The 25,537-nt window shown below is 28.3% G+C and overlaps 3 protein-coding genes across 4 annotated transcripts; all 3 read right to left on the bottom strand.

Moving 5' to 3' along the window:
- Positions 1 to 338: 338 nt before the first annotated feature.
- LOC106778070 (soluble inorganic pyrophosphatase 1) lies at positions 339 to 3,479 on the bottom strand. Of its 2 annotated transcripts, none has more exons than XM_014665960.2 (9): positions 3,312 to 3,479; positions 2,782 to 2,918; positions 2,569 to 2,597; positions 2,191 to 2,256; positions 1,912 to 2,019; positions 1,749 to 1,814; positions 1,156 to 1,276; positions 779 to 860; positions 339 to 671 (listed from the first exon to the last, which is right to left on the bottom strand). In XM_014665960.2, the coding sequence occupies exons 2-9, from the start codon at positions 2,906 to 2,908 to the stop codon at positions 629 to 631; spliced, it is 642 nt and encodes a 213-aa protein (XP_014521446.1). In that variant the 5' UTR covers positions 2,909 to 2,918; positions 3,312 to 3,479; the 3' UTR covers positions 339 to 628. The 2 variants fall into 2 exon arrangements, with proteins under 2 accessions (XP_014521446.1, XP_014521447.1); XM_014665961.2 differs by lacking the exon at positions 3,312 to 3,479 and adding an exon at positions 3,181 to 3,295.
- A 1,819-nt stretch (positions 3,480 to 5,298) lies between these two features.
- LOC106776657 lies at positions 5,299 to 9,454 on the bottom strand. Its single transcript, XM_022775659.1, has 10 exons — positions 7,936 to 9,454; positions 7,448 to 7,558; positions 7,015 to 7,192; positions 6,740 to 6,921; positions 6,351 to 6,487; positions 6,171 to 6,266; positions 5,924 to 5,993; positions 5,768 to 5,842; positions 5,546 to 5,591; positions 5,299 to 5,360 (listed from the first exon to the last, which is right to left on the bottom strand). Exons 1-10 carry the CDS (start codon positions 9,082 to 9,084, stop codon positions 5,299 to 5,301), a joined length of 2,106 nt encoding a protein of 701 aa, XP_022631380.1. The 5' UTR covers positions 9,085 to 9,454.
- A 6,512-nt stretch (positions 9,455 to 15,966) lies between these two features.
- Positions 15,967 to 17,583, bottom strand: LOC106776923 (isoflavone reductase). The gene is made up of 5 exons (XM_014664398.2): positions 17,280 to 17,583; positions 17,060 to 17,194; positions 16,746 to 16,983; positions 16,447 to 16,650; positions 15,967 to 16,356 (listed from the first exon to the last, which is right to left on the bottom strand). The coding sequence occupies exons 1-5, from the start codon at positions 17,493 to 17,495 to the stop codon at positions 16,193 to 16,195; spliced, it is 957 nt and encodes a 318-aa protein (XP_014519884.1). The 5' UTR covers positions 17,496 to 17,583; the 3' UTR covers positions 15,967 to 16,192.
- Positions 17,584 to 25,537: the final 7,954 nt, after the last annotated feature.

Here is a 25,537-nt window from a genome sequence, read left to right as displayed (position 1 = left end):
TGTAAAAAAATTGGAATCTAAGAAAATCTCATTTGGATAGAGCAATGGAATCTTAAAATTAATTGTGGTAAAACTAATTTGGTATAAAGTAGGCGTTTCTTTTAACTTGGCCATCATGAAAATGCTGATTGTAAAATGAATTTCGTCAAAGTTTCAAAAGCATACACATTTTTACACGTCAGAATATACTATCTTCAGATTTTTGTTTTTTTGAAAATTAACCTTCTCAAACCAGTATGCGTGTTTTTGGAGACCCGCATACAACGCAAGCCCATATTTTTCTGTCAAATTTAAAGAGAAAACGCAGAAACCATTATTTGTAGCTTCGATAGAAAAAGTAAAATCAAACATGAACTAAAATTAGGAATTTGCTTAGCCAAAAACTCATCGTGGGTTAATTGACAGATAGCTTTCAGGAATAGGGGCTTCGATATTTGAATCAAGTTCATTATTTGATGGCACTACAAACGCATCTCAAAGCAGGAGTACTGGGCACTGTTGTGTCTAGAGCCGAGCAGCATAAGTGCCATAACACTATGGAACGGAAATCACAATGTTTATGAAGTTGTATTCAAATCTGACACAATTGATTAGAGGTCACTGAAATTGGGTGGAGTTTCTAAAGAAGTTAGTGCCTCAAGCTTTCAACTATATAAGCAGCATACAAGTCCCTGCAAAAGGAAACACCCATTTTAAAAAATAAAATTAAGCATTCAAGATTAGTGTCAGATATCCCAAATAGATTCAAAATTTGAGTCCAGCAAGGAAAGTATCTCACATGGAGTATTTGATGGCATCAACGGCAGCTTCAGCTGGTAGAAAGTCCTCAACGTCAACCTTTTTGTTTTCATTTTTCTTGTCTAGTGTGGCAAGTTAAGGATACTCGCAGAAAACTAGGGGATGTGGCATCGTTAGAAGAAAATCACTTAACACTGATCCAAAAAACTATGGAAGATTTAGTGTTAGTGTGTTCAGTTATTAGCCATTAGACACTCCTTGCAAGAGTGACAAGATAGAAAATCTGCTAGTAACAAGTTCTTATATTAGCTTAATCTTCTTTAGGCTCTATTATAAGAGAAAAATTAATCGTCAATAACCACGTATTGAGATGCGTGTGGTTACTGGTTTAATGTACAAGTGCAAATATCAGGATACACTCCTCAAAGAATCTTCTGATTTCAGCTAACCGATGTGGAGGAAGCTCCTTGATGTCCGTGTAATGACGGAACTCAGGGTCATCAGCACAAACTGCTATGATCTTGTCATCCCTCTCACCCTGTAGTACAAATAATAATGACACAAAATTTCTCCAATGTTCTACTAATTGGTGACAAAACTATTCAAATTGTGTGATCTCCAGAGGCAAGAAAATTATAAAGTGAACAAAAATTGCTGTTCCCCACACTCTCGTTGACATAAATTTAACAATGTTCCTTGCAACCTACAATTTTATTTCGTTGCTCCCAAGGAACGAACCTCCTTCTCAATCTGACACTCCCAGCTCAAAATGGACTACGGTTCGAAAGGTTAACGGTAACAAATTTCACCTGTCACACCAACTACATGGTAGGGCGTGGGTTTGTTTATCATTTCAACAGACTTTGATGTTCAACACACTAGTATTTGCAGGGAAGCAAATAATTAACTAATATAGCATTTTTTTCCCAGAATAGACGCTCTCACTTCTATTTTATTGTCCAATGCAAATCTTAGTGAAAAACAGAAAGCAAGGACGAGACAACTTTTACCTGGTCAATCATGGGCATTAGTCCTATAGCGCGAGCACGAAGGAAGGTACCAGGAAGCACGGGCTCCTTCTCAGAACAAAAGTCCAAATTTTAATACAGTTGATATTTTGGCCAGAAACGGACATTCTGCGAAGTATCAGGAACAAATAAAATTTAAGCATACCTGCATCAGAACCAGCACGTCCATGGGATCACTGTCTTCACAAATGGTTCTTGGGATAAAACCATAGTTGTGCGGGTAGACAACAGATGAGTAAAGAACCCGATCAACCTAAGTTGTTCAGCTCTTTCGTTAGTGTGTTATTTATGCTTCAGTACAGACAGGCAGCAATGATAGATGATAATGCTACCCCATTAGAAGAAAGTCTTTCATCTTTTTCAAACACATCAAAGCCTATGGAATGGAAGAAAGGGAATGAAACTAAGAAAATCGAAACCACACCTTTATAAGTCCACTTTTCTTGTCCAACTCATACTTGACCTTACTGCCTTTGCCAATTTCAACCACCTGCCATGGGAATTGATTTATTTCTCTGAGAAAAATCGTTGGGAAACAATAGTTCAATGAAACAATCTATGGAGGAAAAATGTAAGATTCTAAGTTCTAATTTCGTTAGCATCGTATCCTTGTTAAAGCTAAAGCACTTTTTTTTCTTTCTAGCTGCATTCACCAAATCTGTAATATTTGAATGATTGCCAGAAAGAAATTAAAACAAACCCCAAAACTCAGATGAACACGATGTTGCAAGATGCGTCCCGAAAAGGACTTTCTTTTTTTTTTCTAAGATTTGCGAAAAGTTACAAAACAGTAACAGCTTACACAGTTGAAAACTGACGGAGCTCCTGGTCCTGCATGTAGAAAAACAAGTTTCAGTCCAAATAATTTTTTTTTGAAGAGGAACTCTTGAATCACAATAATTTGCTCTATTACTAGGAGAAAACAAATAAAACAGATTTTTTTTTCCAAAAAAAAAAAACAAAATTCACTATAATTAAAAGCGACCCCCCAAAAAATCGTAAGAAGTTTGTGTACCAATCTCTAAGTCGTGCCAGGGGTGAGCAGCAACAGTTCTCCGTGACAGAGAAGAAAGTATTCTTTCATTGAGCTTTGGGTGAGGTAAATCCGAATTCCATGCACTTGAATCTTCATGGTGAGCCATATCGACTTAACTACATCATCATCAAAACCATCACACACACAGAGGCACAAAGAAGACACTATTAGTCCGAATCATTTCAATCAAAACAACAATCAGAAGAATCCACCTCATTTCTTAACAAGATCGATTCCAAAAGATCTAGGAATCTGTATGTACGAGGTATTTAGTCACACGAAAAACCGATTCAATAGACGTAGCTAACTAATATAGCATCAGGTTAAAAGAGACCCCGGGACCTCAAAAAATAGCATTATTTGCAAAATGGTGATTACTTTTTTTCAGGTCTACATATGTTGCATTAGATCATGAAGCAAAAGCAGGAGTATAACAAAAAAGGAGGACGAAACAAAGCATAAGGAGCGAATCATAAAAAGGAAAGAAGAGAAATTGCAGCAGAGTTAACCTTTTGCCTTATTGGGGTCCAAAGGGTTAAGGAACTTGTGAGACAGACAGAGACAGAGACAGATATCGAGAGAGACAGGGAGGTGGTGGGTGAAGTATGAAACAATGGAAGAATATAACAGGTGATGTATCTATCTATCACACGGTTCAGCAGCCAGTCATGGAGTGAATCTGTGTCGTATGATTAAAGTGGGCTTTCATCAGACGGCTACGGATTATAACAGAATATTTCGATTTCAGACAAGGTCACAGCATGGTCTTGTCTGTGCTCACCGCTGGCTGCTGCAAAACTATCATAAGGATCTTTTTCTTTTCCTCTGTGCTGCCTGCTAAAAAAAATATTTTTAAATCAAATTATTGATAATTAAGTCATGTGTGTAAATATATTATAAGACTATTAAATTTATTTAATTTATAAATTAAATAAATACAAATTTCAGATTATCAAACTAGAAATTTAAATCAGACTAAAAAGTTAAAAAGTGATCAAATATAAATAAAGACAATAGTGATCTAAAAATACGTGTACGAGAGTCAGCAAAACCTCCCTCTACCAAAATAAAGAAAACGCATATGTTGTCTACCCATAGCCAGTTAGAGACTAAATCTAATCTTTTTTTTTTCTTAACCTATACAAAGCAATTCAATCTTATTTTTAAAGACTGTTTTGTTACGTATAATCATGTATGTTTTTTTTTTCATTGGAAACAATTTGACTGACAATCATAAATATATTTATTTTCAATAATAATAATAATATAGTTATTAAGTATTAAACTGATTTTAGTAAGAATTTATTACTATAAAATAATAAATTTAAAAGTGTAATTAAATCATGAGTTACCACTTGTAAAAAGTATTCGTTAATTCATTAATATTTTTCAAACTTATAAATATTTTATGTCTTTCAAATAAAAGGCTAAAAGGCATATGTAACTTTTAATTTGACTATTTAAATTGAGAAAGGAATCTTGATATTCGTCTAAGACAAAGAAAAATTGAAAGTACAATACAAGTAATTCAATTGTGACAAGTTCCAAAAAAAGTAGCCACGTTGAGATGCTTTAATGAAAGATACACGTCTAACAAATATGCATTAGGATTACATTGCCCCACCTTCAATTATAGTGTTTCACACATCTGAGTGTTATTATGAGGTATGCTAAAACTTTTTAGCTGAATTTTAATTGATAATTTTTATTAAAAGATCCTACCCAAATGATCGAGTTGCGAATTAACAAAGGTAACATATTATGAAAACTATAATCTAAAATTTTAATACTTCCATATTAATTTTCAAATTACATACCAAATTAACATTACATTTTATCTGGTATATATAGTTAATTTTGACTGTTTCAAATTTTAAAATAACATACCCAGGTTAATTAGCTTATTTGAATTAGAATTTTATTATTATTTTATTTTTAAAAGACATCTCAAGAGAAAAAAAAATGTATTTAAATTATTTTTAATGTTAAATGATGTAAAAATATATAATATATTGAAATACAAATTGTTAAATTTGGTAGAGTAATAAGTTAATTTAGGAAAAAATAAATATAACATTCTCCAACTTTAATAACTATTAATCCGGTCCTAATAACTCTAATTAAGTTAGAAGTATCTTATAATAATTAAGAAGAGATTATAAAATATTGCGTGCATGCATTTTACTGATGAGTTTTATTCAAACATCTTACCAACAGAAGTAGCTGATGGATTAAAGTTATGTATATTACTCTGCATAAAGTGGTAGACTTTTGCTAAAAATGTGGACAATTAGTTCCACATTTCTGAATATAAGAGAAGAAACAGACTCTTATTTAAGTAATTTCCTTTCTGATATCTACTCAAATATTTTTCTTTTGACAGGGGACAAAAGGAATCACATTCTTCAACCAAGACGTTATCAGTGCTGTTGGTATGATATTGACATTCTTAATTTTCTGAGTGAGAATTCATCCTGTAATTTTATCCATGTTAACCTACACATATTGCCGATTGCCAGAGTTTTTTCTGCACATGCTCATGAACTTAGCCACAAATTCTGCAGAGAAGAGCAAATTAGTCAACAATATTATACCCAAAACAGAAATATTATCATTCAGTTGTGTGAATCATTGTATTACATATGTAACATTTCGCATTAATATCCCATAGTTATAATGTTACTTTTGCAAGGCAGTCTATACGGTTAGCTTAAATGCAATTAGAAGGGTGATTTTGCCTTACCTTCTAACTTTAGTAAAGCTGTTATTCCTGGTGGGAGTCTTCTGTCCTGTTCATTATAGACTTTGGTTACTAATTTCCCATAAACAAACATGAAAGGGTGGAAGAGATTGTCTAGAATTAAATTGAAAAGGGTAAGTAGCACAGAGGTATGTTAAATATGTGTCAAGTTCTGTTTTACAATTCACCATCACCTTCAGATAAACTATGGAGGGAGAAACTCACATAATAGGCATGCCAGTAATATAGCTCCCTCTTTAAGCTGCCATCAATTCTTTTTAGGAGATGTTCTACGAGTTTCTGCATGTTTGAACAGAACGTACTTTATGCACTACTATTTTGATGAGTTGAATAAATTATTTATGGACTCTTATTCGTTACCAGGAGAACCAATTTCGGCTGGACAAAATCCAAGAGAAGCATTTGAAATTTCCCTCGAATTGAGAGTAAGCTGATAAAACCATAACAAAATTTACATTAAAAACTTAAACCATAATCAGATTGACAATTTTCAAGCTGTTACTTAGAATAGAAGTAAAGCATGTGAGTCTTATTCCAAACCCGGATAATAAGAAGCTATTAGCTTCTAATTCTGTATTTTAGAACATAAGATAAAGAAATTTCTTGCCGTGAATATGATGGATCAGCTAGGATCTCTGTGGCAACTTCTATTACGATCTCCTCCCATACAACTGAAATTGGTTGTTCTTCTGAAAATGGATAGCTGTCCATCATAGTACCCTATTTAGTCTATGGAGACAATTTTCTAGGAATGTTAAAGTAAATGTTTCCTGTCGGAAGCTCTTACTTGTGTGCTTTGCATGCTTCCAGAGCCATGATTGCTTTTCTGAGGTTCTGCTTAGATTTTGTAGCAATCTTCGCAGCAAAGTTCATGGACAGATCAAATTTCTCATTCTTTGCTATCTGCATAAGAACCTCAACAATCTGTATAGTTGAAGGTTCATGAGTGTTAATTGATTATGCTTTTGTTGACATTAAGTTAGTTCCTTCTCAGAAGTTATACGATCATTAACATTAATCGAAGGAAAGTTTGATCTTTTCCAAAATTGGAATTAAGACAACAAAATAAATGATCAAGGAAATAAGTACACATAGAAGTGGGAAAAAAAAAAAATCCATGATTTGATATGTTGTAGATCGATGTTAACTTTTACATATTCCAAAATTTATTCTTACTTGGTGAGTTTGAGGAGCATCAACTTGTACAGTTTTGAACCGATTTTTCACAGCTTCAATGATGTCTGCATCATCTTCACAGCAGAGTACTAATTTGCATATATCAGAATAGCGGTCTACTATCCATTTGATAATGTGCTGAATGTTATCTACAGCTTTGTGGACATCATAAAGAACTATTACTGAAATCCAGAGAAACCAGCCACATTAACTAGACTCACATAAAGGATAAATCTATCTAGGAAGCTAGATAAACAAGTAATTAAGCTACTAACCTTTAAAATCTGACTTGAAATTAATATTGCTTACTTCAGGGGCAATAGCATATATATTGCTTATTTCTTTGATCAATCCCATTAAAGCATATTTAGCATTTGGTTCTGAATTTACATCAAGCTCCATGTGATGAGGACTGGATGTTATGGGTACAGAGACTTTCTTAAGCCTTTGGTCCTGTCAATTTGGTGAAAATACTGTGACTTAATTAAGGGATAGGAGATGCTACTTTTTGAAATAATACTCATGAACGGTTTTTTTTTTTTTTTTTTTTTGTTTGTACCTATCACATATCAAAAGCTAAGGTAGGAAAGCGAGAAATCTCTACCTGAACAGGGAAGTGTCTTAAATCATGAGACAGCTGCAAAAGGGTCTAATAAAGTCAGGTTAGAAACACAACACGTCAAAGGAAAATTATGGGAAGAAACATACATTATAACATGCATCCCCATATATTTCTCTAAGAAGAGCCATTGCTAGCTCTCTTTTCCCGGAACCAGAGGGTCCTTTGAGCAAAATATGAGGGCAAGAGCCATGAGACACCTGAAAAGTAAGATAGCTTGAGTCATAGTTATAAAATTTACAAGTGCAGTATAAGAAAAGGACTAAACTATGCAATTCTTCAGGTGTTTTTGTTATTATTCTTCAATCAGAACTAAAATTTCACACCAATAAAGTAATATGCGTATTGAAAATCTGTACTGCAAGTTAGCTTAAGTTACTTAACAAATTTCCAATTCTAATTCAAGAATATCAACAGAAAGAAAAGAGCACTTTTTAAACTCTGTCTAAGCTTTGTTCACATGGAAACTGAGATGTTTTGACTTGACATAGGAAGTTGAGTACATTAGAAAATTTTGTGAGGCACGAAAACAATTAAGGACAGAGTGGAAGGCATATGAGAACATTTGGAAACATACCAATTCCTTCAGAAGTTGAGCTTCTTGTCTGTTGCAAATGAAGCCATCAAGTGAAGCAGGTTGGTGCTTATCTGCCAAGAATTGTGGGAGGCTTTCCACTACCACTGCTCTCTCGATGTAAGAAGATTCGTCAATGGGTCGACGTTCAGGAGATTTTCTAGTGGTTCTACAGTTACCTGTTCTCATGCAAGCAAACCATGTATCTTTCTGGCTCTTATTTCTGTTAGCTGTGAATTTCCTCATGCTTGCGGTCGTCTTTCCACTACCCTCGCTTGTTACACTACTTGTCTTACCAGCGACACTTCCCTTTCTACTCGTGGCAGCAGAACTCAAACCCGTGGTTGATTGAGACAAAATATTCATATTCATGTTAAGATCACCGTTATTTCCTTTGCTTTCAGATGGTGTTCTCGTGGAGTTCACCGTTGGCATTGGACTGAAATACTCACTCTGTTGGATGCGTTTCGGCAACGAAGAATTCCTCCCTTGCAAGGCATTGCATTCACGAGAAAAGAAAAGGTCACCGGGTTGAAAGGAATCAGTGCTTTCAAGCACTGATGAATAATCACTTCTGGGATCATTAGATAGCTTCACCTGTGCTATCATTTCGTTGATTTTTCCAACCGAAGGCGATTTGAAAGGAGAATCTTCTCTTTTCTGTAGAACAGTGTCATTGATTATCCCTCCATGGTTGCTCTCTTGAATCCTCAACCTGGGAGCAGTCACTGATCTCTTGTAGTGTGGCTTCTCGGTTCTTTGCTCCCTGAAAGGGGACACAGTTCTTCCAAGGTCAGGTCTCGGCAAGGGACTGATATTTCTGCGTGTATCCAAACCTGTTAGGGGCGATGATGAAGCAGCAACATCTTCTGCTACGCGGAGCTTATAGGGTGATTTGCTATTGTGTCTTCTACGTGGAGCTGAAGTTGTTGAAGCTGATGAGATTTCATGTTCAACCCTGGAAGGGTGCCTCCTGTGTAGTGCCATGGGGCTCTTGTTCCGTTGTAAAGTGAAGTTTCTTCTTTCTCGTTCGTGGCGTGGAGTCTCTTGCCACTCGGTCTCGGTGTCTGATGGCTCATAGCCACTACGTCCCTTCTTAGTTGAGTTTGGAGTCTGAGGAAATCGGTTATAATAAGACGGTGACTGAGCCATATGTGAACAATGTTTTTTACCCGACCTTGATTGCGCTCAAACAACAACTTATGAAACTGAAAGATTGGAGTGGAATCTCGTAAGAAGTGATGATATAGTGACAGATTAAAAGACGAGTTTGATACTTTGAGACAATGCTACAAAAGGGTATCTTCCAACGCAAGGAAAAAAAGAAGAAGAATAGGGAATAGAAGCACGATGGTTTCGAAATGAGACGCATTGGTGACGATAATGACAACATGCTTGTACGTGGGTAGATGAAAAAAATGTGTCGTTCATAGGATGTTGTCGTGTTGTCCTCTGGCTTTGGGATGTTACGCATTACATTTTGCATAGGAATTTGGAGCATCTTGTGAGATGCCAGCATTTGGTGACGACATTACCCAATTTTACTTGGTTATCAACGTTGTTCTATCCTGGTGAAGATGAACTTAGTTAGATTCACCGATGGTTATATTAAGTTAATTATGCTTTTATTTAACTTGATTAATTTGTTTATATATTAACTGTTCTCACAAAAGTTGTCGGGACTGGAGCGATCCTTTGAGAGCTTTCCGTCCGTCTCCACATTGCTTGTTCGATCCACTTACTTCCGATCAAGAAAATTATTTCAACGTCCAAATTAAGTGTTGTTCTTCAACTTTCATTACTGTGGAAGCACATTATATTTATACTATTTTTTTAATGGATTTTCTCACACATGGACCTTGGGCAGACCCAAGCAACTATTGGCCCAAAGTTAAGTGAATTATTTAATGTTAACAGTTTTTTATAACAATATTTTGACAATCACAAGGCACCATTTAAACGTTGTAAAAATATTGTCAAAAAACAATTGTTAAAAAAACATTTTTATTGATATAATTTACGTTTACTGCTGTGATCTTTATTTAACCTTTCTTAATAGTGGTCGGTCATCCAAGTGTGATATTTAGGAAGCTGTTCCCTATTTTGTTATGACAATGTAGTATTTACTGGACAATCTTTTCAACCTTACTAGGCCCACAATCTTTTCGGATTTCTGGGGGCAGACTACTACTTGGGTGTTGCTCTCTGCACCTCCACCTTTTGCTCCCTCCACCTCCCCTTCCCCTTTTACCTTTCATTCTATCTCTTTATTTCTATTTTTCATATCCGTCGACGAATTGCAACATCCGTTTAATCTGTTTTGGTTCTTCACTCAGCAGATTGCATAGTTCAATCTACGGGCCTCTGGTTTCGTGAAGAAAGCAGCGCTGAGGAAAATGAAGAGAGTGATTTCGGTGACGGCATTTGGGGGACGTGCTTCAGTTCGAGAACGTTGCAAATGAGCCAACAATTCATTTGATTCTTAGAGATGGGGTTGAGTGGAGAATCTATGGGGCAAATTGAATGGATCTGATAACTAACTTAATATTTTGTTTGATTTACAGGTCAGTTTGGCATATACTAAGAGTGGGCTTCTTGACAATGATATTATAGAGCAACTATGGCACGAAAGACATTGGGTGCAGGAAAACCACTTTGGGTATTTGAAAAAATTGACTGCATGGGGATGTCATACTCTAGTGCATATAATTCCATCTCATTTGCTTTCTTGCTTTCATAATTTGGAAGAATTGGAAGTATGGGATTGCAGTACGGGACATATTTAATATGAAAGATAAAAACTGGAAGATGATAAAACCTTCTGGAATATTATGTTTGAAAAGATTGTCTTTAACTTTCCTACCAAAGCATATATGGAACAAGGATTTAGAGAAAACGGATATTGAAGGAGTGGGAACGAATATTGGAGGAGATGAAAACGAATTATAGAACAATAAATAAATAAGATTAAAAAATAAAAAAAGGTTAATTTTGTAATTAAATTTTTTTTATAAAAAATTGAGGAGGTGGAGAAAGCAAATGGAGAGGTAGAGAAAGTAACACCCCTACTACTTTTGTTTAGCTTGTTTCACGACCCAATTAAATTAGGCCCTTAAGACTATTGCTTGTTCCGTTAAAGTTCAAAATTTGGCGGTTTATTCCTGTACTTCCTTTCATTTTTCCATGCACTTTCAATTTTATTTTTTTTAAATTTCAAATCTATTCTTTGTAATTCAAAAAATCTTATTTTTTATATTTAAAGAATTTCGAAATTTGTTAATTCTTCAACGAATTTCAAAATAGGTTAAGATCTTTGAAATTCTTTCAATAAATTTTAAAATCTTATAAATTTCTTTTTTCAACGAATTTTAAAATTATTAAATCTTTTTTGAAAGTTTTAATAAATTTTGAAATTTTTTAAAATAAATATTTTTAAACAAATTTCAAAATAAATATTTTAACAAAATTTTAAAATTTATTGAAAAAAAAAACATAATTTCAAGGTTATTTTTAGACATAAAGAAATTATTGGAGATGCATGGAGAAACAATCTCGAAATTTTAGTTATGTGGGTTCTCATCTTATTTTTTTAGCTCAAATTACATAATCAAATATTAATATATACTTATTAATTTTCTCTCTTTAACTCACTCCTAATTTGTGGTTTGAAACTCTCTTCACGTAGACATAAAATTAGTTAAGTGATAAACTTTTCAAAAGAATATATGAAGGTAGTGATTTTAACTTTTTTTATTAACCATATATAAATAGATGTGAATATTATTTTATAATTAGTTTTATAGAGTTGAGTTAGATTTAAAATTCATTTCTAATATGAGAGTTATTTTTAGAATTTATTTTAATAAAAAGATTTATTGTTATATATATATATATATATATATATATATATATATATATATATATATATATATATATATATATATATATATATATNGTGAATCAATATATATATATATATATATATATATATATATATATATATATATATATATATATATATATATATATATACATTAAAGATCTTACGTCAAGATAAATCAATATAAACTATATAAATAAATTAAAATCTCAAGTAAAGTTTAAAATTTACTCTTAATTACTAATATTAAAAAAAAACATTAGATTATCAATAGAAAAGTTAAGCCGTGAAATTTACCGTGATTTCTTTCATCAACTAGATCCATCTTACCATCTTTGGAGATTTTCTGAGCCACAATTTTTGACATCACTCGTTAAATGACGGGTTCAACGTCACTCCTACAATTTCTTTTATAGGAAAAGTATACTCTGACCACTGACTTTTTCAAAATCGTCTACCTTTTTAACAATAAAATATTATACGTGAATAACAATAGATATAAATGAAGTATTATAATTGTTAGAAGTCTCTCGTCGATTAGAAATAAGGTCAATTTATAATATATAAATGGAGTGTATATCTCATCTTACAAGTCAGTTTTGTGGGATTGAGTTAAGCCTAAAATCCAATTCTAACAATAATAAAATAGTATTTCATGTAGTTGTAAAGCGAATGTTAAAAAAAAAATGAGTGTTGAATGATCAGGAGTTTTTTATATTTTGTGCAAATTTTAAATTACGTTTCTTATAAAAGTTTATAAAATATGAGAAAACATTTGAACGAAATTAAAAATTAGGTAATAGCTTTAATGTCTTCTTTATAATAAGTTCTACGTCAAATAAAAATAAAATTAATGTATAAGTGAATTATTCGTGTGAAATTGAATTAAACTTAAAAATTGAATTAAACTTAAAAATCTATTTTAACGTCTTTTCATCACTTTAAGTAATATATAATATTTTATACTAATTATTATATTACTTTTGATTTAGTTTGATTTAATTTTTGAGTGAAATTTTGCCTAATCCAAGTTGCTATTTAGCTTTTTAGGCACCACCTATGTCTAAAATATATCAATCCTTATTTAGTGGACTTTGAAGTCGGTGTACAGTTTTTGACCAAATTTGAAGGAAACTTTAATTGGTTTAAGAAAATTGCTTAAAATATTATAGATTTAAGTTTCATAATCTTCCAATATATTAGAAAAACATACCACAAATTCAATTTCCTAGAAAATCATAGTTGGAATTACTGTTGACAATAAAATACTCCTATAATTAAAGTTAGTAGAAAAATTACATATGAAATTCAAGACTACATTAAAATGCTCTTGCTCTTTTTTGAATAGATTTTTTCTATAAGAAAATGTAATTTTTTTTTCATGACTTTTTTCTTTAAGATTTTCTTACATGAAAATTTTTTCTCAAAATATTCTTAACGAATTTTCAAATCTCATATCTGATTATTTACGAGGAATTTCCTACAAATCAAAGTCTGCTGGAAAAAAGCAGCTACAAACTCATATTTTATCCATAGAAAAGTCCAATTAATATTTTTAACATTAAATTGATGGTTACTTTGACAACTACACATATATTAAAAAAATTAATGAAAAAAAAATCCTTATTTGGTAGCTATAAACATCATCAAATAAGAAATCACGAGTGTAAGAAAAAAATCTCTATACAATTGCATAATTCACATATGACTCTTACCAAGTCAACAGAGCTATTGGAAAGTAACTCATTCCTAATTGGTCAACAACGTTTTCCACAGTGTTAGAGGCTAAAATGTCAAAACAAATATGCTTGTTGAAAAACTTAGGATTTTGTTATTATAATTGGATGAAAAAGTATCAATGTTTATACAATTGAAATCCTTAAGAATTTTTGTATTGTATGATTGTTCGATTAATTTGAATTAAAATTGAATGATTTATACTCTAAATGGTTGGATTTTATGAATTAAACGGTCATTAACAATTAAATTTTATGGTAATTAATTTAGTTAAAATATAATTATTAACTATTAGATCATGATAATTTGAACATTTTGAAATTTGTAAATACATAATAAAATATTTAATTTTAAATTTATTATACATTTATTATTAAATTAACCAAATAAAATGAAAGACAAACAATACAAAACTGAAGAATTTGTTTATAACCTTGACCCATAATCAAAACAATAGCATATATTTCAATTATAAATTAAAATCTTATCTAAATTTTATTTTTATTTTGAGAACTCTTTCCTTGTGGGTCATATAATAGTTAAATTAAAGGTAGTTGTTTAAATAAAAAAATTCTACCCGTGCATGGGATGTTAATAATAATATTATTATAGTAACTGAACCGAGCGATTGAATATTAATCAAGAGTCCAACCTATTCCATTATTATATAGTTTTATAATAAGAAAGGTCAATTTGTGATTTTCACAATTTTGAAAATTGAAGTCTTAGAGAGAGAAGTAGGTGGAGACTGAAATTGTTAGAATATATATAATACGTAATTCCATTGGTATTTTCTTCATTTTACAAACTATGTTGAATTTGACTGTCAACCAGTGTTGCTATATTGTAGTCCTTGTTTACGACACTAACTCTGCAATAAATAATTTTTTGGAAAGTTTTGACTGTAGACTTTTTTATTTTCCAGCATTTTTTTACATCTAATAAAAAAATAATTTTATTTTTTAGTTTATTTGTCTATAATAATTTTATATTTTATTGATGTTGAATAAGTGTTGAGTAGAGAATAAAATTTGTCTATAATTGCTTTTTAATTTTTTTAGTTTATTTGTCTCTACTCATCCACAAATTTCAATACTGTATCTTAAAATGGCTTGCATTTGGATTTAATTTCACTGTATAATTGAATTAAATATTCATAGAAGACTTTTATAATTATTATTATTGAAAGTGTAGTCTGATGGAGACATCAATTTTTCATTACCAAAATGTTTTGGTTATTAAATTTTTCTTGCTTCTCTCTTTGGAATTTTAACACTACAGTGGACCTAGCAATTGCACTTCAATGATATTTTTGGCATAATTATTTCTTAGGAGAGGTTCAGATGTAAAAACAATGACATTTAAATGCAAATTTATTATAGTCTATATTATAAAGATAATTACATTTTTATACAATATATTTAAGTATTATTTACTTTTAAAAAAAAATTATTACTATTATTCTAAAGGTAATAAATGGTTATATCTGCAAGAAATTTTTTACTACCTTTTTTTTTTTGTATATTGGTTTAAGAGTTAACTTTGTTAGCCGCACAAGTTCAATTTTAAGAGATTGTCGACATCAAGTTAATTATAATATTTATTAAAATACATTAAAACAATTATAATATTTGTAACAAAAAAAGATAAAAGATATTTAGGAGATGATTAAGATATTAATTTTGGATAACATTTTAAGTAAAAAACAAAAAACTTTCTACAAATTTATTTACACTTGAATAATTAAATCNTTAATCTTCTTTTTTTTTTTCAAATATTTATCTTTCCCAATAAATCAATAGTAATTTTTTAAAAGTTTTCAACACAAACAAACTATCATCAAAATAGATTTCATTTTTTTTTTCTCTCTTCAATTTTATAAGAATGATGTTTCATTTGTTAGTATCTGGAAGCTCGAACAATTAAAATTAAATATATTTTCAATTTTTAATTCAATTTTAAAATTTTAATTTAATTTAGTTTTTTAACTTTATAAATGTGTAAATTTAATTTTTTTAACCATTTTATTAAATTTATTTAAAATTTTAAACACATATTAAAATGTCAAATAAATTTAATAAAATATTAAAAAAACTAAATTTATATATATTTAAAGTTAAAAGATTAAATTAAATCAAACAATTTTTTTTTAAATTAAGAAATAAAATGATATTTAATCTTTAAAATGAAATTTTTTCGTATTTTTGTTAACGTTGGTGTTTTTTAATTTTGTTATTATTTTATTTATATTTGAAGAGTTTTTTAGAGGATGTTGCATTTATTTTATTTTTTTTTTAACTTTTAAATGATTCAACTTTGTTTTGATTGGCAGGGAGTGATAATCAACAGTGGTGTGCGCCTTGAATGAGGTTTGTATTCATGGATCATCTTGCAGAAAACTAGAAATGACAGTGATGTAAAAATTTGAAACCGATTTCATTATTATTTCTCAGGTAGAATCTTACATTCATGCGGAGATATTGTATTGTTGAAGACAACATAAAAAATAAAACACTAGTTATCAGTAACAAATAATTCAAAGTACAGAGCCTGCAATGGCCGTTTTTGAAGAATTAAAAAAGGATTTATTAAGCTGTCTGCAGAGTGATAAGAAGATATATAGAATTGCATTGACGTGGAAAATCAGAGAAACTGGTTCAAGTATTCATCCACAGTTGAGTATTTAACGTAAGGATAAGCCTCCGAAGCTTCAATATCTCTGGCAGGATCAATCTCATACACTGCATCTTTCCTTATCTGTTGGGAGTGATACAACGCCAATAGATAATTATTTGGGAAAGATGACTCTGCACAAAACCAACAGATCCTTAATTTTAATTTCACAAAACCAACATGTGCACAAAATAAATTAGTGATGTTTAATAATGGCAACATACCCTTAATCTGCTTAAGAACTTGTTCCTCTGGAACATAAATTTTCTCCAGAGTCTTTCCGATTTTTTTCTCCCACATGGATACAATCTCATTTAAGGTCAAATAGTTGGCAGGGAGTCTTATGTGCACGGCTTTGTTCAATGCATTAGGGTCATTCGCTGCTTCGATCGTGAAAGTTCCCACATCAGCCTCAGTCACATATGCTCCTGAAACAATATAATATATGAAATGTAAACATTAAAGCAATCGAGTTGTGTCTAAGCTTTTTATAACAATTATTATAATTGTACAGTATCACTACCTTTGACATTTCCATCTCCTTGAATGAATATCTTGTCGCGAGGAGGAACAGTGATATCAATCTGTGCCAGGTTACGTAAGAAATAACCGGTAAAAGCATGACAGCATAGGTAAGTGTAAGGGACTCCCTCCGCTTCTATTACTCTCCGGATTTTTGCTTTTTCCTCAAACACTTCTCTCACTGGTTCAACTGAATCGTGACGATCCACATCCAGTCCAAATTCAGACGGGAAGAATCTCTGTGGAGGAATGAAATTAGTATGGAAAATGTGGTTATTTAGAATAGATTTATTTTGATGAGGAAGAGAGGCATACCTTGACGTTTCCAGCTTCTTTTATTGCAGCAATGATCTTGACCTGATCTTCTATGAGTAGTCTCCCAAAGGAGCAGATGACGACGTCAACCTGTTTGATGGCGTTGACGAGACTTTGATGATCGTTCATGTCTCCCTGGAGAGAGAGAAAGGAATGGTATGATTAATGGTGTGAAAAGAGAAAATGGTAAGAAAGAAATGAAGAGAGGAAGGGAAGGTACTTGGATAAGAAAAACTCCAGAATTTTGGAAGTTCTGAAGGAGTTCATCCCTGGTTTCAGGATTTGCAGCTGTGACGAGCCTTGGTTTGTTAACGTTTTCTGGAGTGTCCCTAACCAACACATAGGTCGGATTCCCTGCCTTCACACTTGCCCACACTATGTGTCTTCCAATGGCTCCTGTCGGTCCCAAAACGAGGATTCTGTCTTTTCCGGCCATGAACAAACACTTAGCAGTGTGAGGTTTTGTTGATTTGGTAGGTAACTGATTAAAGCAGGAATGGGTTTGTGGTGCATAGACAGCAACACTTGGGTTGGTATTTATAAAGCCACGAACTTCGTTGTATGTAGAGTTTTTGGCTTAAGAATTATAGTTAATAATAATGCAATTGCATAGTTTCTGACAACTTCAACAAATATCCATTTAGTTTGGGTGCTGTCAATTCTCAATCAACCATTTGACTGTGGTTGTTCGCTAAAGGTGTGCTTACGAGTAGCTGCCGATAGAGAGAAACCTTCCACAATGGATGACCAAATATTCATTAACAACATTTATTGTCACTGACATGAAAATAAAGTATCTAATAAATTCAACAAAAAAAAAAACATATTAAAAGAAACCAATCAATACAAGACAACACTCAGCAACAACCAGAGATTGCGATCAACCGATTTAAATTATAAAAAAGAATAAAAAAAAAACGATGTAGGTACAGAGGAAACACAATCTTAAATAAATGACTACATAGTAAACAAATTTTAGTAGTAACGATAATTGATTATAAGAAAAATTTATTTTAATGACTGAAGTTTTTTGTATTTTTATATATCGATAATATTAGTTTTCAAACTCTAAAAACATATGTAGTATCTTTTCTTAATTCAGAACTTATGATGTTTCTTAAATAAAAAATTATCTATGTAGTTTTTAGAATTTGAAGACAAAACTTATTATAAAACTACATGATTATAAGTAAGTTTAATGGAAAGTACAAGCTCATAATAATATTCCTTTCTTTATTTATTCTATGTATATAGTTTTATGTATCGGTGAGTTACTGACTTTCAATCAATAATTGCGTTCTCGCAGTTATTTCCCTTCTTTAACTTCCTTTTTGTAATAAATATTATAGTCTAATTGATAGAAAACATTATCAGTATGATAGTATTATTCAAACTGTGTTAAGTATTTTATAATGTAATCTGCAGAAAGTTTTAATAAACAAATCTTAAATTTTTATTATTATTGTTATTATTATTATTATTAGCTACCTAACTGTGAGTTTAAGTTAGTTTTAATTTTCCATCTTAAATACGAAACTTGATAATATAAATAATTATTTCATGTATTTTTGTAATTATATTATGGAAAGTCTTCAAAATTTATTTAAATGAAATTAATTATTCTCAAACCACTTTTCTCTTAATATATTCCAAACGAAAATTTTTTCCTAATATATATTTTTCTCTTATTTTAATTTTTGTTTTAAAATTTTTTTAATGATAGTGATATGTGATGTAGATTCGAAAACGGGACAGGATTCACACTTTCATTGAAGAGTTGATCTAATAATTGATCCAAATGAATCACATAGTCAACTTAAACATTATCTTAAAATCGCTCAATAACTAGCTACTTCATACTTAATTAGTAAAGAAGATTTAAAATTATTTATTTTAAATTCTTAAAATTTTTCAAATAAGTTTTGGGATAAATGAATACAATTTTGTACATTTAACAAAGTTTTTACATTATTTTCGTACTACGATACTTCATTTCACAATTTCACTCATTTTAAGTCTTTGTGCTTTTAGAGAAAAAACAAAAGGCCATGCGAGACTTTGAAATTTATAAAGACATTCTTTATGGAAGAAAAAAAAAAATTTTACGCAGAACTTTCAAACTTAGAACACATACTCTTACTTTGAAAAAAAGTCAATACAAAATTCAAAATTTTAAATAATACTATAAAATACATATTTACATTTACTAGAAATATTATTTTTATTCATACCATAAAACGTTAACATATTATTCCACAACCATAAGGATAATAATGTACAAAAGACATGTTGTTTGAATAGTCAAATATAATAGGATAATGATATTTTAACAATTTTTTTTAATAATTTTTCTATAACAGGACGTGTGTCACTATTTTATTCGTCTATTTAAATTTATTATAAAAAAATACTTGAAACGAACCAATCATAAACTGTCACATATACATTGTTAAAAAATTGTTAAAAAATAGTTGTTAAAAAGACTTTTTCCAATATAATATATATATATATATATATATATATATATATATATATATATATATNATATATATATATATATATATATATATATATATATATATATATATATATATATATATATATATATATATATATACCTTCGTGACAACTTCTTTCTTTTCTTTCTACATGATGTATGTGTTTGGCTCCTTCTATGTAATGTCACATCATGACAGATGAGTAAACCAACCCAAATTCCAACAACTCAACATATATTAAAAGTACGTTTTCATAATTGAATTTTAAACTAAGGTGCATAGCTTTCGCTTTCTATATTAATTAAAGACTTAAATTAGAGTTTATATTTTTTAATTTCAGTCCCCAATTTATTTGTTTATTATTCCACACATTTATAACACATATCTATAACTTATACTTGTATTATGCTAACTCTGTTGTGTAATTTTTTTGTAATTTTTACTATCGTTAATTTGGTTTAGTCTCTGATTTTAAATAACGATAAATGGAGTTTTCCATTCACAACAACTTGTAGATGTTTATAATTATATATCTACGCAACTTATAAGAATTTTAGTACATGTATATGTTTACAAGTATGCATGATTGACTTTCAACTTACATTAAGGATAAGGATGTATAAGCTATTAAAAACTAGTGTAAAAATAATTTAAATATAGTGTTATTGGTATAATAATAAGATTAAACCATACAGATTCAATTCTTTTTTTTTTATGAAACATAAAAATACTTTCAATAATTAAATTTTTTAATTTCAAGGTTTAAAGTAAGAATGTTCATCTGATCAAATTTTTCATCTATTCAGTCCAGTTTACAAATTTTTGAAATATTGAATTATTTAATTTTTAAATATTAAAAATATTTTTTTTATATAAATTCTCTAAAATAGTTAGCAAAAAATTGTTTTAAAATTATAAGTTTTAGTAAAAGAAGATTTCAAAACCTATATAACCCAAATAACTCAACCCAATCAATTGCGTTTTAGGTTAAATTGGTTATGAGGAAAAAAATGGAGAAATCTAACTCAATTAAAACCTTTTTGTTATTGAATTAAATGATGAATTTACTTAATCCATAACTTATAACTGGTATACACTCATGGTTCAAAGTAGGATTTTCCAATTGTAGAAAATAGTAAACAAAAAAATTGAATCACTGAAAATAGAGAAAAAGTAAATATATTTAAAGGAAAAACTTCTTTTAACAACACTTTTTTACCAACTTTTTGACAATGCATATATTACAGCTTGTGATTGGTCCGTTTTAAATATTTTTTAAATATAAATTCAAATAGACCAATAAAATAATGACACGTGTTCCGTTATAAAAAAAGTTATCAAAAAATTTTGTCAAAATATCATTGTCCATATTTAAATAATCAAAACTAACACATAAGAATTAGACTGTTATATTTAACTCTACCTAAAAAGAAACTAGCTACCCATTACGACAATTAAGCACAGTAGTATTGAAATTATGAAAGACTCGGTGCCAAACTTTTCTACTCACTTCTACATTTTTTTTTTTCTTTTGTTCATGTTAACCTCTGTCCCAAAAATTAGTTGTCTTTTTTTAAGGTTTACAAAACCAATTTTAATCTTTTAATTCAAAGAACAAAAACGTTAAATTTTAACCCATTTCACTAAACAAATTTATATTTATATTGTTTATTATTCAAGATTCGCTGAACCAAATATTTATTGTCATTAACGTCAAAATACTTAAAATTAATAAACTTTCTATTATTTTTATTATAGGATGGATGAGTAGTTTAAAACCTAAAAATTGTCATAAAATTCAAGTTATGGATTTAATAGTTCATTGTTCATAGAGTTTTTATAGAAAATATTCTGACATAGTAAATGCAAATTCGGTATCTTATTAATTTAAAATTCTATTTCTAGATTTCGAATGTGTTTTTAATTAAAATTAGCCTAATCACAATTCAATTGTGAACAATTACACTTTACTTCTAAGATGATCAATATTAAGATTAGTTAAACTGATTTCTGACTGATCAATTTCATTAGCAACTCTAAAATTATTTGAGTAAAATTAACTATTCAATATGTAATTTTACTCAAATAATTTTATGAGTTAATGAAACTAATAAGTCAGAAGTCAGAAATCAAAAATCAGAAATCAGAAATATATATATATATATATATATATATATATATATATATATATATATATATATATATATATATATATATCACAAAATCTAATTATTTTCTAGTATATTTTAAAGATATAACAAAAATTCATGACCATCAAACTAGAAAAAGTTAAAATAGTACGTTATACAATTATCGTTAAAATAAATTATTTTGGTTTTCAACATTTTGTTTTTCATTTTATTAGTGCCTTGAAAAAATGGTTAATTGGAAATAAAAAGAACTAATAATATGCATATGATAAGTAAATTAGGTTACCATAAAATAAAATAATGAAGAAAGAGAAGACATGAAGCCAAAATCAAGAGAATATTTTAGGAGTAAAAATAAAATGTTTTTATATTTGTGAGAACAAAACATATTTAAATTTATTGTTAATTTTTTCTCAGCAACTTGCAATTTTGAATTAAAAGCCTATTTTGAAGTCCTTTTCAACATTATTCAGAACAAAAGGGCCGAAACTTACCATTCAATGAATTAGGTGATCATTTCATAACCATAACTAACATCAAAGTTATCGCCCAAAAACAATAATGTAAACACAAGGGTCAACAATTGAATTTTATACTTAGAAGCTCTAAAAATATCTGAATGTGGACTATTCTTAATATAAAAAGTTGAAGATATACTTTTTTATTCCATGTTTTGAATGATGTAGATGCTAATCTTAGAAAAAAAAAATACCATTTCATTAATATATTCAGTTTCTAATATACTTTGATAATATTATGATAAATGTATTTTAGTTTTTCATATATTTTTCAACTTTTAAATAATTTCTTATATTTTTTTTTTTTTGTTTTTATTATTGAGTTTGCATAGCATAAACTTATGAGTTAAGTGGATTAGATGCTAATAAAACAAGTGAACCATTTAATAAGAAATTAGTGAGATTTATATTTTAGAATGAGGTGGTATTAACCGACTGCGATTACATACATCTAATTGCAGGTAAAATATATAATTAAAAACTTGCTGTTTCCATGTGCAGTCCAGATTCACCAAACATTTTGTTGATTAAAAATGATTATGAAATGTGAATATATTATATATATTGGAAAAATGCGACTTCATTTTGAATTTTGACTACTGTTGCATGCTTTTGATGATCAATGACTACTATATAATATAATATTAATGTATGTTGGGTGTTGGGCTTACAATTTGTATAGTTTATTGATGCATTTCTAATTAATTTTAAAAATATATTAGGATGTAGACTTCTTGAGAATATTTATTTAATATTTTGAGATACTCTAATATTTGGTATTGAATTATATTTTTTTCTATATATACTAATTTTATTTATATATAGAATACATTAATAAAATAAAATAAACAAAAAATATCTTTTACATATCGCGTTTTTAATGTCTTTATATTTTTAACATATATTTTCAAAACATAGAAAATTTTCAATTATGGTATTAGAGTTATCATTCTTACAATACCTCTAAAATAGAATGAAATTTCTCCTAAATTGTTATTTCATTATTTGATAATGAAATTATGATTTATAGGTTTTAAAAAATGTAAATTTTATGTAAAAGAACTAAATTTATAAAAAGTTGTAGAAAAAAAGATGACACTAATCCATTGTCTAAAAACTTACTATCATGATCCAAAATCAAAATAAAAAGAAAATAAAATGATAAAGAAAATAAAGTAAAGACACATTTATTTGTTAGTATATCATAAATAGTCCTCTCAAAATTATATATTTGTAAAGTCACTTAAAAAATTAAAATTATTTAAAAAATATAAAGGAAAATGACAAGATTTGAAGTATCAAAATGTTAAATTTAATAAACGAACTTAAATTGAATGATGAAAAAGTATAAGATAATTAAGAAATAATTAAAACAATTGTTAAATAATGTTAATAAGATAAATTTATTGAAAAAGAAGTTCCTAAATTTTAGATTTATATTGAGAAAGGTTATAATAATGATGTTAAAGATACATGAAACATTTATTGTCTTGAAAACATGAATAATCTATCCAATTATACAATTATTATGTAAATTGTATGTCAACTATGTTTTTATTATAATAATTGTGATGCAAAATAGAATAATTATATATTATTTGATATTCAATTAAACGCAGGTGGAAAATAGTTATTAGAATATAATACCTACTTTAAGAAAATTTACTGTAATTATTGTTGTAATTTACTTTTAACCACACACAGTTGATGCTATAATCATTATTATTTAAACTGGTGAAGAAATAATTAAAAATTTAAATAATATTAAAATAATATAATTATGGTTCCTGATAAAACAACGGTTTGATACATATTAAGAAATCTTAACTTAACTTATATTAAGAATTTTTTTACCATGATTACCTTATTATTATGAAGAGATAGAGATACAAGAGCTTATGTTTTGGTGAAAAAAAAATGCAACCTTAGTTTTTCCTTTGTGATGTATAGTGTTGGGTGTAAACTAAAATGTGACAGCCTTTGTGTATACATATGTATGTTATACTATAGGTATGTTTTCCTTTGAACAAGTATATATCTATACTTTGGTTTAGATCATTGATTATGATATACCTTATTTTATTAGTATACTGATACTGAAGTGAAATATTAGAATTTATGTAGTATTAATGATTATATATCTATTTTAATAATAATTTATAAACGTTTATGATAATTCATAAATCAATATTGATTTTTCAAAAGTAAAATTGGATATTATAATTTTAAATATATTTTCCTATTAAAAGGAAAGTATTTTGTATAAATTCTAATTCCATTAATGAGTAGATATTTATATAACTATAAATATGTTTTATTGTTTTAGCTATTTATAATAAAAAAATTATCTAAAAAAATAAACATTATCTACCATAAAATTATAAAAATTATTTAAATTTACTTTTATGATTATAATATTAATAATTTTATTATTTTTTGATGTCATAAAAAAATAAAAACATATGTACATAATATATGTGTTTTTGATAAAAAGAGAAGAGAAAAAAGTTCTAATACTTATGCTTAAACCCATTTTAGAAGGAATATTAATAATTTTCTAAAAAATAATTAAATGTATACTACCTAATTGATTAGAACTTTAGAACAGGTCCAACAAACACTAAATAATGTCATCTTTATTAAATACTAATAAATTCAAATATCATATACGAATAGTGAAAACACGTGTGTTAAGTTTTTTTATTATAACAAAAATAATAGAATTATTATTATGATAATTTTAAAAGTAAATTTAAATAATTTTTATAATAATATTATTTTTAAGATAATTTTTATTATAATAATTGTTTTACTTTTATAAAAATAATTAAGTTTTAGAAAAAAATAATCAAAATTGAAAAAAAAAATTAAAAAAAAAATCACTTAAAGAGTAAAATTCGTAAAGAAATTATTTGATTTAAAAAACACTTAAAGGGTAAAATTGAAAACAATATGTTTAGAAAATATCTTTATATAATAGTATAGATTATAAAATTAAATATAAATAAATTTTATAATTTTACTTATAAGTAGTTTTTATTTATTTTGTAGATAATTTTTCAATTAAAAAAGCTTTCAAATAAAAAGTTGTTAAATTTAAATCACTTAAAAATTCATATTGATAAAAATAATTATTTTAATTCAAAAAAATATTTATAGGATAAAATTTGAAAACAAATGTGAAAAAAAGTGATCTCCTTTATATATTAGTATGGATAATATATATATATATATATATATATATATATATATATATATATATATATATATATATATATATATATATATATATATATATATATATGGGGTTTG

The sequence above is a fragment of the Vigna radiata genome, chromosome 11 (genome assembly GCF_000741045.1).
Source record: "Vigna radiata var. radiata cultivar VC1973A chromosome 11, Vradiata_ver6, whole genome shotgun sequence".
NCBI classification, from domain to species: domain Eukaryota; kingdom Viridiplantae; phylum Streptophyta; class Magnoliopsida; order Fabales; family Fabaceae; genus Vigna; species Vigna radiata.
This window is presented reverse-complemented; position numbering and strand designations above follow the sequence as displayed.